The sequence below is a fragment of the Humulus lupulus genome, chromosome 9 (genome assembly GCF_963169125.1).
Source record: "Humulus lupulus chromosome 9, drHumLupu1.1, whole genome shotgun sequence".
Classification (NCBI taxonomy): domain Eukaryota; kingdom Viridiplantae; phylum Streptophyta; class Magnoliopsida; order Rosales; family Cannabaceae; genus Humulus; species Humulus lupulus.
Genome location: NC_084801.1, coordinates 4,285,492 through 4,302,047, shown reverse-complemented (window position 1 = coordinate 4,302,047; position 16,556 = coordinate 4,285,492). Strand labels below are relative to the sequence as shown.

At 39.4% G+C, this 16,556-nt stretch overlaps 1 protein-coding gene across 1 annotated transcript; it reads left to right on the top strand.

Moving 5' to 3' along the window:
* Positions 1-12,238: 12,238 nt before the first annotated feature.
* Positions 12,239-14,558, top strand: LOC133800614 (dynamin-related protein 4C-like). Its single transcript, XM_062238617.1, has one exon. It carries the CDS (start codon positions 12,331-12,333, stop codon positions 14,374-14,376), a length of 2,046 nt encoding a protein of 681 aa, XP_062094601.1. The 5' UTR covers positions 12,239-12,330; the 3' UTR covers positions 14,377-14,558.
* The last annotated feature ends 1,998 nt before the right edge of the window (positions 14,559-16,556 follow it).

Below are 16,556 nucleotides of genomic sequence, written 5' to 3'. Positions count from 1 at the left end.
TCCCATACTCCTCAAAGAGGGTCGACCTAAAAGCTAGGGTGTTATCTACTACTACTGTACCCTTAGGCCGACTCTCTTGGTTGTCCAGCACGAGCTGGTCAACGCAATGGAGTAAGAGCGTATCCAGGTCCGGATTCCTCTGATGACGATGGACGATCTGCCTAGGATTGAACCTAACCAGCCGGGGGTCTGCAGTGGCCCTATCTATATTCCTAAATAAGTAAGGGTTACCTTGGCCGGAGGGACCCGCGGCTGCTCCGGATTGGACCCTCTCCTCGCCCATCCCCTGGGCGACCTCCAAGGTCCTCTTTCTGTTCACCACGAGAGGAATTTCTTCGCCCTCCTCCTCGCCTTCGTCGTCTGCGACCTCCTCCGCGACGATCGGTCTGTTGTCGCGAGCTGGGGGAGGCCCCCGGGGCCTTTTCAAATTCAAAGTCTGATTTGGGAAAATCAGCTTGCAGAATACCATCGTCTCGTCCGTCACGAGCGCGCGGTAGTCTTTCTCACTGGGGGGCAAGTTCGCCAGTGTATCGTATTGACCCCCGAGGGTCGCAGACTTTTCGGTCCTCGCGTAGATGGCTGCAAGGTTGGTTGAAGTCAGAAGTGGAGAAGGGAAGAGCTAAAATAAGATAACCTTTAAAAGGCGAGCTAAATCAAAGATCACTTACGAGGACGGTTGAAGTAGTGATGGTCACAATTGCGGAACCCAGTTGACATTAAAAACTGGTCCTTGAAGTCGTTTGGATGGCTCGGCAGCTCGATGACTGCTGCTGTGTTAGGGAAGCGGGTTAAATAATAGAACCCGTCGCCTCGCCCCCGCTGGTCCGGGCTGGCTTTGAGGCAAAAGAAGTATAAAATATCAGCAGGAGTGGGGACCTCCCACTCATGCTTTTGAAACAAATACCTCAATCCCGCCAGCAGACGGTATGAGTTGGGAGGGAGCTAAAATGGGGCCAACCCCACATAGTTCAGAAAATCAGCAAAATACTGATCCAGGGGGAGGAAGGCCCCTGCCTTGAAATGTTCACCACTCCAGGCCGCGAACGACTCGTCGAGCGGCGTGCAGCTCCGTTCCCCATCCACAGCAGGTCGGGCGATCACGGAGGCCCTCCCCAGGGGAATGTTGTGGGTGAGGAAGATTTTGTTGATCTTTGCCTGGTCGGTTATCTTCGAGACGATTCTCTCCGCCTCGAAAAATGCGTCAGGGGCCACCTCGGCCTGTTTCTCCACCGCCGGCCCAAAGTGAGGAATTGGCGAGCTGGATATCACCGCCTTTCCTTTATCCTGCTGGGAAGACGAACTTCCCACGTTCTTCTGTGGCAGGTTTCTCTTTGGAGCCATCTGGTCGCCTATCGAACAAAAGAAAACACTTTAGAAAAGGCGACCCAAGCAGGAGAATGAAGCAAGCATTAAGTACACGAGCTGGGGTAAGCCCAGCCCGTGGAGAGTGGTGCCATGCGTTCCAAGGAACACGCGCCTATGCCCTCAACAGATCCCAGATTACTCGGTATTCGTGTGTCAGAGGGCTCAGAGTAAAAATTTGCCTTGGGGGGAAAGTTTCAACAGGCAAAGCGTGGCAAAACCGCTTTTGAGGCGTATTCCCTAAGCTACCCAGTTTTTGCACCCAAAATTCCTAAAGGTCCTACCCAGGAATTGTTCCTGAAGAAACACCATGAAACCCATACTCTAAGACGATGTCCCATGGCAGGCGTGCCTTAACCTAAGAAGGGCTGTCACCCTCTGTATTCATGCAATTCAGAAAACCCCTGCATGCGGCTACAGTAATATTTTTTACCTAAGCTACAGTGACATGCTTTCAAAGTGAATAGGGTCAGAAGGACTTACAGTGTGTGTGGCTGGACGGTGAGTGGAGTTGCTGCGCTGGTGAGAACTTCGTTGGTACAATAACCTCCAAGGCTTTGAAGAAACTCGCACGCTTAAGCTTCATGAACGGAGAAGATGAGAAAAGCAGAGATGAGGGTTTCGTTCTTTGGAAGGTCAGAGAAAGAAGAAGGAAATTTGGGAATTTTTCTTGAATGATAAGGTGGTCCGTGCGTGGGATGGCCACCCCCCTTTTATACAAGGGAAGGATCACGTGTAAAAGGCCCTCGGGATACCCTCCACTCGAAATATGAAACGACGGCTGAATAGTAGGCTATGCCATTTAATGCGGTTCTCGTAGAATGTACCGTCGCCACCCACGGCGTTCCACGTATCAGACGCCTGCGAAAAGAATGGAATGCGAAGGGTTGTGGGGGAAGTCTAAAAGCCCCTACTGTGGTACCCTATATGTGACATCATAGACCACGAGCAGGAGCTTGGGGGGAAGATGTACGCCCTGGATTTCCCACGGGCTGTTTAGCAGGACGAGCCTCGGACTAATCAGGTTTAGTCCAGGACGGACCCCTATCAGCTCGGGTGGGGTCCTGTTTCCAGGACGGACCCTTACCAGCTTGCACTTGTTGTCCAGGAGCTGAGTGTGATACCCGAGGGCCACTGATGGAGAAGCTCGGGTATGAACTGCTCGGGTCACGAGCTTCTCGGGGAACTCTGACCCTATGGGAAGTCAACACGCAAGATAAACGTGCATATTCCTGCCATCACGTGCCTGATATCCCCCTGACTTTTCGGACACGCAGCAGGAACGTACATACTCAGACACCCACGGACGGGTTGGGCCGTGCGGCCCATTATCTCCTTCCATGCTGATTAGACCACACTTGTGTGTCAGGTTTAGGAATTAATCATGAATGTCATAGATTTGATATGACAAATGGTAAGGTCACGGGATGACCTCCCTACCAACTTCCAGGGGCCTTCTCCTATAAATAAGGAGACCCTGGGAGTTAATAGGGGTTGGGAAAAAATAGTCTTGGAAGAACTATATACTTTGTAAGCCCAATACCCAGAGAATATCAATAATATTGACTAGTGGAGTAGAAGGATTTAAACCTTCGAACCACTTAAAAACGTGCCTCGAGTCACCTAGTTCTTATACGAAGATTTCATATCTGCGACGGTTCTACTTTTAGTACTAATCTCTCTCTCATTCTCTTAATTATCTGTTGCCGAAGAACCGCGTCAACATAACCTATCCCAAAATTTAAAATCTGCATAAAAACTACAAAACCAGTCCCTGAACATACATATAATTGATTTCAAATATTTATATCTCATATCAACAACATAAATCATATTATAAATATTTAATTATATTTATCTAACATAATAATCTAATTATTATTTAAATTCTAGGCTATTTAGGTTTTTTACCCCCCGAACTATTCCATATGCATTATCGTGCCCCCCGAATTTTTCAGGCCGTTAAAAAATCCCCCCGATCTATTCACAATCATGTAAATTAGGACTTCCGTCCAATTCCGTTCATTTTTTGTAACGGGAGGATGATGTGGACTTTTTTTTACATATTTGGGATGACACGTTGGAATTATAACCCGCTGACATGGAAATTTAATTTTAACCCAAATGTATTATGAAAATAGAAAAGAAAGTAAATATTAAGAGAATGATTTTCAACCAGGGGTCGGGCCAATTGGGATTTTAGGGATTACTTTCAGATTTGAACCATTAGTTTAGGGAGGTGATATTGGTGATTTCCGCCTGAGTTTGCTACAACCATGCCTGACTGATCGTGTGGTGGAGAATCATGGGGAGGAATCTTAAACCTTTAGAAAAGAGGAAAGGATACCCAAAACCCCATGAAAGTGTGAATGAGGTTCCATTTTATGCTAAGGTTTTTTTTCTTCTTGTTTCTGTGGGTTCTTGGTTTGTGTTTGAATGCTTTATGGTGGGTGGGCATTTTAACTTTTGAACTAACTGGTGGGTATAGGTATTTCGAAATATAAATGCTACAGATTGTAATTTATACACACACAAGTGTTTTTTGGTCATTTTGGTGTTGGTGGGTCTGACTACAATGTGTTAATTAGTCATTTTGTGGTCAGTGTGCACATGGAAACATAGTTAAAGTTTTTAAGACTTTTATTTGGTCTTTGTGGGGTCTGTGGTATCTGTTATGTATTGGTTTGTGTCTGTTGTGTTTTACTTTGACTAGATTCCATTCAATAAATTAATGGATCCTAAATTTTTGTGTGTGTGTTGGGACCACCCATTGTTTTGGCTTTGAATAAGTAATATATGCTATTTTTTTTCTTTTTTTGCAGAACCAACATCTAGTATCTTCACTCTGAAAGTGCATCATAAGGGACAATTAAAAATGATAGGTAACAGTCCTAGTTACTTTGGTGGGGTTGTTACCAATGTTCATTATCAAGATGTGGATAATATGAGCATATTTGAATTGCATGGAATAGCAAAAGACTTGGGGTACTCGGATCCTTCTTCTATTAGTTATTATTTTAAGTGGGCAGATTGTGTGACTTTGCAATGTGTAACCAATGACAATACTTTGCTTGAGAAAGTTGGGGCATCTGTGAGGAATAATCGAGTCCTTGATTGTTTTTTCTGTGAACATGTTTTCAATGAAAGTCAAGCTTCAAGTGTAGTTGGGCCGAACCAAGTAGGTGGGGTGAGTTTAAATACTAATGAATCTGGGCCTGCTTTGGGTAGTGAAGATCAAGTATTTGGGCCTGCTATATGTGAGGAAAATGTCATAGAAACTGAGGTTACAAGGACTGGTTTGGATGTAACTACTGTGGTTCATGAAACAAGTGAGGGAGGTGGGGTGAGTTTAAATACTGATGAATCTGGGCCTGCTTTGGGTAGTGAAGATCAAGCATTTGGGCCTGCTATATGTGAGGAAAATGTCATAGAAACTGAGGTTACAATGGCTGGTTTGGATGGTTCTATTGTGGTTCATGAAACAAGTGAGGGATGGGTTGGTTTAGTTCATGAAACTTCTGAGGGAGGGGCTGGTTTGGATCATGGAACAAGTGAGGGAGGGGTTGGTTTTGTTGATGGAACAAGTGAGGCAGGGGCTAGTTTGGATCATGGAACAAGTGAGGCAGGGGTTGATACTAGTGAAAACAGTGGTGATGATGAGGATGAATATGAGGCAGACCCGGAATATGAACAAGAGGATGACGGAGTGGAAGTAAATGATATTGCTGAGAAACATTTGATTAGGAAAGGTAAAAGGCCTATAGAGATTGATGTAGGTAATGAGACTTTTCAAGAAGATTCTGACAATGAATATGGTGCACATGATAGCTCCACATATGATGAGGACACTACTGAAACTGTTGGTGAGGACAGTGAGCCACACAAACCAAACAAGAGATCCAAAAAAGTCAAGATGCCAGAGTTGCCTGAGTTTAACACTACAATTGACATGGCCAAACCCAAATTCAAGTTAGGATTATCCTTTCCATCTGGTGCAGTGTTTAAGAAATCAGTAAGGGAGTATTCAATACAAAACGGGAAGGATATATTCTTTAAGAAGAATTACCCGCACAGGGTTAGAGCACAATGTAAGGGTGTAAACTGTCCTTGGGTATGTTTTGCTTCGAAAATTGATGACACTCCTACTTTTGTCATCAAAACATTGAATGATGAACACAGGTGTTCTAGGACAAATACTAACCGATTCGCAACTTCCAAATGGTTGAGTGAGAAGTATTTAGAGGAGTTCAAGATCAATGAGAATTTGGGTGTTTCCTCTTTCGTGCACAAAGTTAACAAAGACCATGTGCTAGACATAACAAGGGACAAGGCATACAGAGCTCAACTTTTAGCAACAAAAGCCATTGAAGGAAGCTATGAAGAGCAGTATGATGCTCTTTGGGACTATGCCGAGGAGATTAAAAACACCAATAGGGGTTCAACTGTGGAATTTTTGACTGAACCAGGTGAGAATGGAAAACCAAGGTTCAAGAGGATGTATTTATGCTTTCCTGGGTTGAGGGAAGGTTTCAATGCAAGATGCAGACCAGTGATTGATTTAGATGGAGCTCATATTAATGGGGTTCATCCTAGGCAACTTTTGACAGCAATTGGAATAGATGGAAACAACCAGATGTATCCTATTGCCATTGCAGTGGTTGAAATAGAGATTAAGGATTCATGGAGTTGGTTTCTCAATCTACTTAGAGTTGACTTGATAATTGAGAACTCTAATCACTGGACCTTCATAACAGACAAGCAAAAAGGCTTGGAGCAAGCTTTGAAGGGAATGTGGGATGAAGGGATACCTGAGGCCGAGCATCGACATTGTGCTCGACACTTGGAGAAGAACCTCATTAAGGTGTTCAGGGATAAAATCCTTAAAGACTTATTATGGAAGGCTGCTATAGAAGTGACTGTTAGAAGGTTTGAAGTTGTGATGAATGAGATTAGAATGGTCAATGAAGCAGCTTATGAGTGGTTGATGGCTGTAGGACCAAAACACTGGGTTAGGTCACACTTTAAGACTAATCCTAAGTGTGACATTTTATTGAATAACATGTGTGAGGGTTTCAATGGACACCGAAAATATTGGCAGCAAGAGATAGACCCATTTTGTCTATGCTAGAGCGTATCCGGATGTATTTGATGCAAAGGATCAGCAAAAATAGACAGTCAGTGTCAGATGGGAGTCCAACATTGCTCCAAAAATTGCCACAATTCTTGGGAAGAACAAGGTTGAGGCTTCATCCCACATACCCACAAAGTCTTCAGATGACATTTACCAGGTCCATAACATGTATGGGGGAATGTACTCAGTTGATTTGAAAGCATGGGTATGTTCGTGCAGAAGATGGGAATTGATCGGCATTCCTTGTAGTCATGCGGTGGCTGCGATTTGGCAAAGAAGGCAAGATCCAGATCTCTATGTCAGCAAATGGTATACCAAAGAGTACTACATGAAGGCTTACTCAGTGCAGATTTTTCCAATTAGGAATTAAGATGAGTGGCCTATAAGTGGAAAGCTTGGAATGGTTGGCCCAATTAACAAAAAACAGCCTGGTAGGCCAAAGAAGAGCAGGATTTTGCAACTTGATGAAGTAGCTACCGGAAAGAAGTTGAAAAAAAGATACATTAGCATTAGATGTTCTGGTTGTGGTGCAAAGGGACACAACTTCAGAACATGTTCAAGAAACAACAAAAAATCGGTATGTAGACATTGCCATTTTAATTTTGATGTTGGGTATGTTTTGATATTTTTAATGGTCAATAACTTGGTTGAATATGCTTCCCTAGGCAAACAAAGCTCCTCCACAAGATCCTTCTACTGATGGGAGGAATAGTGATCATTTACCTCACGGTTCTGTGAGCTCTTCTTCACAACAGGCTGCTTCAGAAGTCACGAATCCACCACAGGTATTCCAATCTAAAATCAATGTTGTTATATTTTGTTGGTCTATGCTACTGAAATAAAGACCCATATTGCTATATTTTATTCAGTTTACTACTGAAATAAAATGGGGCAGGTGGTTATAAGGCTGGATAGTTAGTGTTGTTCATATATTCTGCTTAAACCTATGGATAATCATGTTGTTTAAACCATTGCAGCAGAAAAGGCCAAGGTATAAGGAACTGGCGCAAAGAAGGAGTACCAGACTTGCAGGAGGAGGAGCCTAAACATGACAGAAGACCCTTTTTTTGGACATGGGATGCTTGGACTCATTTTGGATGTGGTTGTATAGCAAATGGCATTTTTATAAGTCAGACAAGGAATATCATTTTGATAAGTCAGTGTACTGTATAGCATCTCAACATAATCAAATGTAATTTTTGTCAGTTATTTTAATACATTTGCAGCAAGAACAATTGCCTTTTTATTTATCTACACTCAGATTGTAAGCATGATAAGTATTCAATGAAAATATTAGATCTGAGATAGCTTTATTGTGTTGAATTCTTCTTATGATACTCCAGATATATTGTAAAAACTATATAATTCAGAAACAAATTGTCAAAGTTAAAAATAGACTCAAACAGACTTTGGACACTCAAAAATTTGTGTATGAGAAATGCCAGATTAAACAAGGTTATTTGCTGTTATGTCCAATACAAAATGCAGTTACTTGGCATCATCTGGTGTGGGACAAACTGAATATACCAAGGCATAGATTTCTGGTTTGGCTAATCATGGTGGGGCGATTGCCTGTTAGAGAGAGGCTTCAGAGATTTCACATCTGTCAAGAGACAGATTGTGCTGTTTGTGGATCTGGTTTAGAAAATATTCAGCATCTGTTCTTTGAATGCTTGTATAGCAGCAGAGTTTTACAAGAAGTTAAGACATGGTTACAGTGGAAGACACCAGCTATCTCGATTCATGGCTTATTGAGTAATATAAGACACAGCAAGCATAGCAGACTTAAAAAGGGAGTTTTTACTGTCACATTGGCTGCTTTATGCTCTCAACTTTGGCTCAATAGAAATGAGGTTTTGTGGCAATTTAGATGTAAACTAACAGGTTCAATTGTACAGACTATAAAGAATGTGGTCAAATATAGGTTTACTGGAATTAGGTACAGGGAATTAACACTTAGAGATAAGTCTTGGATTGATCATTTGTAATTAGAACAGTAAATAATTCAGGCCTTTTATGGTGCTGTAGGTTGTAAATTTGTTGGTTTAATATACTATTATCTGCTTTACCAAAAAAAAAAAAAAAAACTATATAATTCAAATTCCAATTTTCATTAAACAACACATCACATTTTAATTCATTAATTCTATATGACCAATACATCTTGATTCAACAGGATTCAACAAGATTCAATAAGATGTTCCATTTGTTTTACTTTACAATAAAACAATAAGAAATAAACAACTATTGCGTACTTAATAAACAACTATTGATTCAGTAAGTCTAAAAGTTACATTAGATTTTTCAACAATGACTGCTTAATACTCCCAATTAAGAAATAAACAACATAACTAAGATATACAAAACACACGAAAATATTCCAACACAAAAACAAACACCAGATTTCAAATCTCTTAACATCTTCAATATTGAACCAAGTTCTTCTTCTATTTTTTTAGCCATAATCTGTAGTTGCTTAACATTATCTTCCATCTCCTCTAACCTTTTCAAAAACCTTCCTATTTCCTCCTTAAACATTTCACCATGTACAGGGAATGATGGAGGGTCCACCCATCTGATAAATCCACACCCATCAACCTCATTCCTCTGAAATAAAAACAAAAATCAGAACCAATAATCCAAATCAAAGGAAATCAATAAATTTACAAACCTTGTATCTTGGGTAGCCATAGAACCTTCTAGTAGAATTGTTCAATGTCCAAGTAGTGTGTAGTACACACTGAAACCCACAATCACAATTGGGTTTACTCCATTCTTCTTCAAACCTTCGACCACCATCCATGGAGAAATAGGCAGCAATAATTTATCTTCAAAGTCGGCAGAAAGGGGGAAAATTGAAACTAGGGTTCTAAGTTTGTTGTAAAAAATTCAGTTTATAACAAATTATTCTTATTTATTTTTGTTATTTTCTCTATAATATCCAACTCACACTTTAGAGTCCCATGTGTCATCCCAAATATGTAAAAAAAATGCCACATCATCCTCCCGTTACAAAAAATGAATGGAATTGGATGGAAGTCCTAATTTACATGACTGTGAATAGATCGGGGGGATTTTTTAACGGCCTGAAAAATTCGAGGGGCACGATAATGCATATGTAATAGTTCGGGGGGTAAAAAACCTAAATAGCCTAAATTCTAATATTCACATCCACATTAAATCATATAAACATATTTACATTTTTTATACATACATTCATATACACATAAAAAAATAAACATATATATAAATAAATAAAATTATATCATCTAAAATCTAAACCTATAATATGCATTTTTTATAACATAATATTTAATTAAATCAAATTAATAAATATGTTACAATCTATCCCTAAAAAATACTAATATGATTAACTTAACAAGTAAAATTAACCTAAAAAATACAAAATTCAACACTGTATAAAATAACCACTTACACAATAAAAAACTTAATAAAAAACCATGAGAAATCACATGATGCTATAGGAATTTTGTGTAATAATACCCAAAAGTGGCTAATGTGTTATCCAACAATAGTAATCCAAGTAATTTGCACAAAAAAAAAAAAAAAATTCACAAAAAATTCATAAACCCATTTATAACAAATATAAAATACACACATATATTAACCAAAAAAATACAAATTAAACCATAAAATACAAATAAAATAGGTATAGATTACCAAAATAAGGATTAAATGGCCACAAAACAGCCTGGAAATCGTCAGAACGCCGGTGGGGGACAGTTCTTCTTCGTCTCCTCTGACCTTCTGTTTGCAGAAAATGAAGAAGAAGGCTCAGGTTGGAGGTTATATCGACAGACTCTATAGCGACGATATGTCCTCGCTTTAGAGTATATGAATGTCGTCGCTGATATCAAACACATCATTTTACTCAAACGATGAGACCTTACAGCGACGACATGTCATCACTATAGGATAGTGAATAGTACACTAATCCCCTCCTGTGCTACGCGTCTACTCTACAACGACTACATGTCGTTGCTATATGCAGTGAATTTGACTTAAATTTTTTGGCAGTTCACGTTCTCACGTTTTAGTTTTGACCCTATAGCGACGAAATGTCGTATCTATAGAGTACCAAATAACTGATAAGTGGATTATATTGGAATCTACAGCGATGACAAGTCGTTGCTATAGGGTGTGCAAATAGGCAACCAACTCTAGGCGGTTGAGTTCCCTGGGCATCCTACAGCGACGACCTATAGACAAACATATTTCCCTCTTTTTTTCTTATGAATACCCTACAGTGACGACATGTCGTCGCTGTATGTTCAGTTCCCGCCTCGTGTTCCCTCCAAATTCCTGGAACCCGTACATCGACAATTTGGAGGGCCAGATCGTGTGTTGTTGACAACCCTACAGCGAGGACATGTCGTCGTTGTAGCTTATTTTTTAATAAATTAAGAAAAAAAAAATATTTCGTGGATTTTGCTTACATGCAGCGACAACTTTAGAGTCATCGCAATAGATGTCGTCGCTTTAGGGTCTTTTTCATGTAGTGTCGTTCGACCTCCGCCGACGCCGACCCAATCCACCTAGTTGTTCGACCTCCCCCAACGACGACCCAACCCACGAAAAATTTATGGGAAGATTTCAGGGCAAAGTCTCTATATGAGGTTTCTGGCATGAAGGCAGCGATTCGAGTCAAATTTCTGGGCAAAGTTCTATTGAAGATGGCATTGATTATCGATTTGAAAAAATCTTGTATTTTGATGGAATTTTTTGGATTATATTAGACAAGGTGAAAAAGATAGAAAACCAAATTTCATTCTCCGAGGGATTAGTTTAGCATGAAAGGGGTCGGGTTAATTATTTTTTCTCATGAGTAATTGGATTTTTGGGTTTTAGTTTAATTGATTTTTTTTAATTATATTTTATGATAATAAAAAAATTAAGTTAGTTTTTAATTAAGTTTTATGATAATTAAAAAAAAGTCTAAATTTGTTTATTTGAATACATAAAATGAAATAAAATTTAATTATTTTGTTTTATATTTTTATATTTTTAGATTTTTTTTTAATTTTAAATGATTTTTTTAATATTTAAATAAAATTGGACTAATAAGGTATAGTCATATATGTCTCTGGTCAGACTTTACGGTCCATGGATCAACGTCTGCACAAAATGAGTAACGGTAGACATTATATATTGCCGCTAAAATTTTTACATAAGCATTTAAGTGCAACAAATCTAACTAGTAATATTGACAAAAATTTCCCATTTCGTATCTATATATATCCTTGTAATTATAGATAAAATCTAGCTTAACATGCATGTATATGGATTTCCATAATGGAAATATTACTTCTTACTCTACTTTAGGCCTTTAATGGATGGGGTCCATATTTTGAGGAAAATTATTAAAGGTATAAAGTTATAAGGGCTCACCACTCTTTTGTCCAGTGACGATCAAGCGAATCTTACAAACTCCTTCCTCGAGAAGAGAAACAACCACATTGGCTACTCTCTATCTTATGTACTGTTATCTTTTTCTTTTCTTTTCTTTCTTAGCTTAGTTGAAGCTTTTATTTATATAAAGATATTTATATATATGTCCTAATATTCCTACCATGTACGGACAGATATAAACGCATCCAACTAAAACATCATCAAATATTTCACGAACCTTTCTTCGACCCCAAGTTTCAATCTTTCCTTTCTCTCTACGTTTTCTTTAATACAACTTTATATAAATGTATATATATATATATATACATATATGTTTTTATGTATACACACTCACTCTCACAACCCATTTATATATACTAATTAACTCTCTACTCTCTAAACAACAGTGTGCACATTACCAAATTATTATGGCAGGAGAAAAGCTCAATTCTTTTACACAAAATCACGATCTTGATCATCATGATGAGGCAGGCTCGAACAAGATCATTAAGTTTGATGATCCAAATGATTTACCTCTCAATATCATCGCTCCAATCTTCTCCTCCTACAACGACCGAATCCGACCCGTGCTCGACGCCGTCGACAGGCTCCGAAATCTCGCCGTCATGGAGGAAGGGATTGAGCTTCCCACCATCGTCGTCGTCGGTGACCAGTCCTCGGGCAAGTCGTCCGTCTTAGAATCACTCGCTCGTATCAGTCTTCCCCGTGGCCAAGGCATATGCACAAGGGTCCCCCTCATAATGAGACTCCAAAACCACTCGAGTTCTCTGCCCGAGCTTTACTTGGAGTACAACAATGGCGAAGTCATTCACGTCGAAGAAGATAACATATCTGAGGCCATAAATTTGGCAACAGAGGCCATTGCCGGAGATGGGAAAGGAATATCCAAGACTCCTTTGACTCTCGTGGTGAAAAAGAAAGGGGTTCCTGATTTGACCATGGTCGATCTCCCTGGGATTACTAGAGTACCTGTTCATGGTCAGCCTGAAAATATCTATGATCAAATCAAAGATATCATAATGGAGTATATTGAGCCTGAAGCGAGTATCATACTTAATGTGTTGTCTGCAACTGTTGACTTTCCCACTTGTGAGTCAATCCGAATGTCCCAAAGCGTTGACCGAACTGGAGAGAGGACTCTGGCTGTCGTTACTAAGTCTGATAGAGCACCAGAAGGGCTGCTGGAGAAGGTAATTGCTGATGATGTTAACATTGGACTTGGTTATGTCTGTGTTAGGAATAGGGTTGGTGATGAATCCTATGATGAGGCTCGGTTTGAAGAAGCTAAGCTTTTTCAAACACATCCTGAGCTTTCCAAGATCGATAAATCGATTGTGGGCATTCCTGTTTTGGCTCAGAAGCTCATGCAGATTCAAGCCAAGAGCATAGCTCGAAACTTACCTGACATTGTCAAGAAGATCAATGACAAGTTGAATCAAAATCTTGCGGAGTTTAGAAAGCTCCCCAAGACTATGAACTCAGTGGCTGAGGCCATGACTGCTTTCATGAGAATCATTGGGGTGGTTAAAGAATCACTGAGGAAAATTCTGTTGAGAGGCGAATTCGATGAGTACCCAGATGAGAAGAAGATGCATTGCAAAGCTAGGTTGGTTGAGATGCTCAATGGTTTTTCAGATGAGCTTATGAACTGTCCTGAGAGTGATCGAACCAGAAACTTCTTAATGGATGAGATCAAGCATTTGGAGGAAGCGAAAGAGATTTCTCTCCCAAATTTCCTTCCCAGGACAGCTTTTCATGCTCTATTACAAGAAAAGGTAAAGGGGGTATCTGGTGTCCCAACAGCTTTCGTGGGAAAGCTATGGGATTACATAGAAGATGTGGTGATGACTATCCTCATGAGCCATGTTGAAGACTATCACCAGCTACAGCTCTCCACTAGAAGAGCAGGGCTTAATCTGATAGAGAAGATGAAAGAAAGGTCAATGAAGTGGGTTGTGGAGGCTGTGGAGATGGAGAAGCTCACCGATTACACTTGCAATCCGGAATTCGAAATCGAATGGAACAAATTCATGGCTCAGAAAAATCCGTTCATGTCATATGTGGATGGCTATAGCACCATAAATATTGAAGGGTTTGGCTCGGTAGAGGTGGCGAATGCGAAGCAGTTTCCGCATCTTTTGCATCAAGCTTATGACTTGAGGATGAGAATAGTTGCTTATTGGAGAATTGTGCTGAGAAGGTTGGTGGACTCCATGGCTCTGCATATGCAGCTGAGTGTTCATGTGCTTGTGAATGAGGAGTTGGAGAAGGAGATTGTGGGTGAGTTAATGGCGCCTTATAATGGAAATGGGTTGGAGAGATTGATGGAGGAATCGCCTTCTGTTGCTGCAAAGAGACTCAAGTTGGCTGCGAGTGTTAAGAAGCTTAAGGAGTGTAAAGAGATTTTGGCCACTATCATGGACCGAATTTCAACTTCCAATTGTAGTCAATGAGACAATATATATAATATATATATTTATATATTAAGGTCAACAAGTTACACTAGTATTATGTGTGTGTTTTGTGGTTTTGTGTAATATGTTAATGTGAGAACTTTTATTTGTTGTTGGGTATTGTGCGAACTTTTATTAGCCACATAATGAAAGTGGGGAATAATTACTTTATTTGCTTTTAATATATTGATTTAAAACTAAGATTCTCAAAGTGAATTCAAAAGAAATTACAATATTGATGACGCAATATTCAGTCATCTCTCTCTCCTGTCATTCTGAAAACAAAATACTCAAAAAAAGGTAAAAGGTGGTCCAAGAAATATACTGTACCTTCTTTATATGAATGACACGTGGAATACTACTCCAAGAAAACAACAATTGAACTACATTTAATTATTTAATTATATTTATAAATGAAATAAAATAAAATAAAAGACTGCCTAACTAAAACAAATATTATATTAATATAATATTCTCATATCCATATTATTGGGAATTGCATCATGCATGTAATATGTAATAAATAAACCCATTAATTTCTTAAGTTTATTATAAATAATATTTAATCTAATCTTTCCAATATGTAATAAATAAAATAGGCAGGTAATATTGCATCATGCCTATCTCATTTTGTTTGTTTCTAATATAATCTAATATTTGAGTTTCAAGTTTCAGATAAATTGAATTCAACAAAACCAGAGGAGAATTAACCTTGCTAATCTGGCCACGATCAGCTCATTACCGTTGCAGCAATATTGGTGAATATTCACCTTTAACCAACTCAGTGGTCCCCAATGATTGAGAATATTTTTCTGTTATGATTCAGCCAATTGAATGGCTCCTCGTATACCCCTATCTGTATATAAATATAGTATATTTCTTCTGTAAACATTTGAACAGTGAGCAAATCAATACAACAGTTTATGTATCCGCTCTTCGGAGGTATGTATCTGATGAGAGACATGTTTTGAGTTATGAAGATCTGGAGCTTGAGCTAGATCTCTCCTTTGAGGAGCAGCCTGTACATATACTTGATCAGAAAGATAAAGTCCTCAGGAACAAGACAATACCTTTGGTTAAGGTATTGTGGAGGAATAGCAAGGTCGAGGAGGCAACCTGGGAGCTGGAATCAGATACGCGGAGTCAGTATCCCGAGCTGTTCAGGTAAATTTCGAGGACGAAATTTCTGTAAGGAGGGGATGGTTGTAATGCCTTGGATTCCCTATTATGGTTTAATGGCTGGATTAGTAGGCCGGGAGGGCCATAACTGTTTAATTATGCCATTAAATGTGTTTATGCATGTTTATGAGAATTATATTATAATATGATGTTAAATGCATGCAGGTGAGTCCACATTTGTTTACAGGGGTATTTTGGTAATTTGGCCCGTTGAGGGTACAATTGAATATTTGTTTGTGTGTTAATGATATATTGTGAGACCACATTATAATGTGGATTGGTTCGAGTACTCCGACATGAGCGATCATTGAGCGGGGTTTATCGGTCTGGTCATAACAGGTTTGAGCTCGGGGCTCGAGGTGAGTCTTGGGGTGATATTAATGGTTATAGCGTTACCGGGGATTTTAGGGTAACGGGATATGAATTATTGGTGTTTGAGGATATTGAGATTAGCGAGAATTGGGAAGCGTTAATTATGATTAACAGGGTAAGCGAAAAGTACCAATTTTACCCCTAGAGTAGCTTGAAAGGCTTTAGATGACACAAGGGCAATTTGGTCATTTTAGGGGTGGATATATGAGACTTATGTGACTGTAGAAGGTGGTAGAATAAACAGAACAAAAACAGGGGTTTGCTTCTTCCTTTCCCGTACATCATCTTCTTCATTTCTCCTTTGAGGGTTTTGAGTTCTTGGTGGAGATTCAACCAAGGGAAATTGAAAGGCTGGGTTGGAGCACTTGTTTTAGCTTGTGTGGGAGGTTTAAAGCTAGTTTCAAGATGAGTTTTGGCCATTTATCACAGCTGGTGCTCTGTTGTACTTTTAGTTTTCAGTTTATGTTTTTGATGAGGGAAGTGAGAATCAAAGGGGGTTTTAGTGTTAGTTTGATTGGGGTTTGATGAGAGTGAGCTAAGGGTGTTATTTGGGGGTTTAATTGTATGTTAGGAAGAGGTTTTATGAAGGTTTGTAGGACTGGTTTGAGAGGAAATCGCACAAGGGAAAA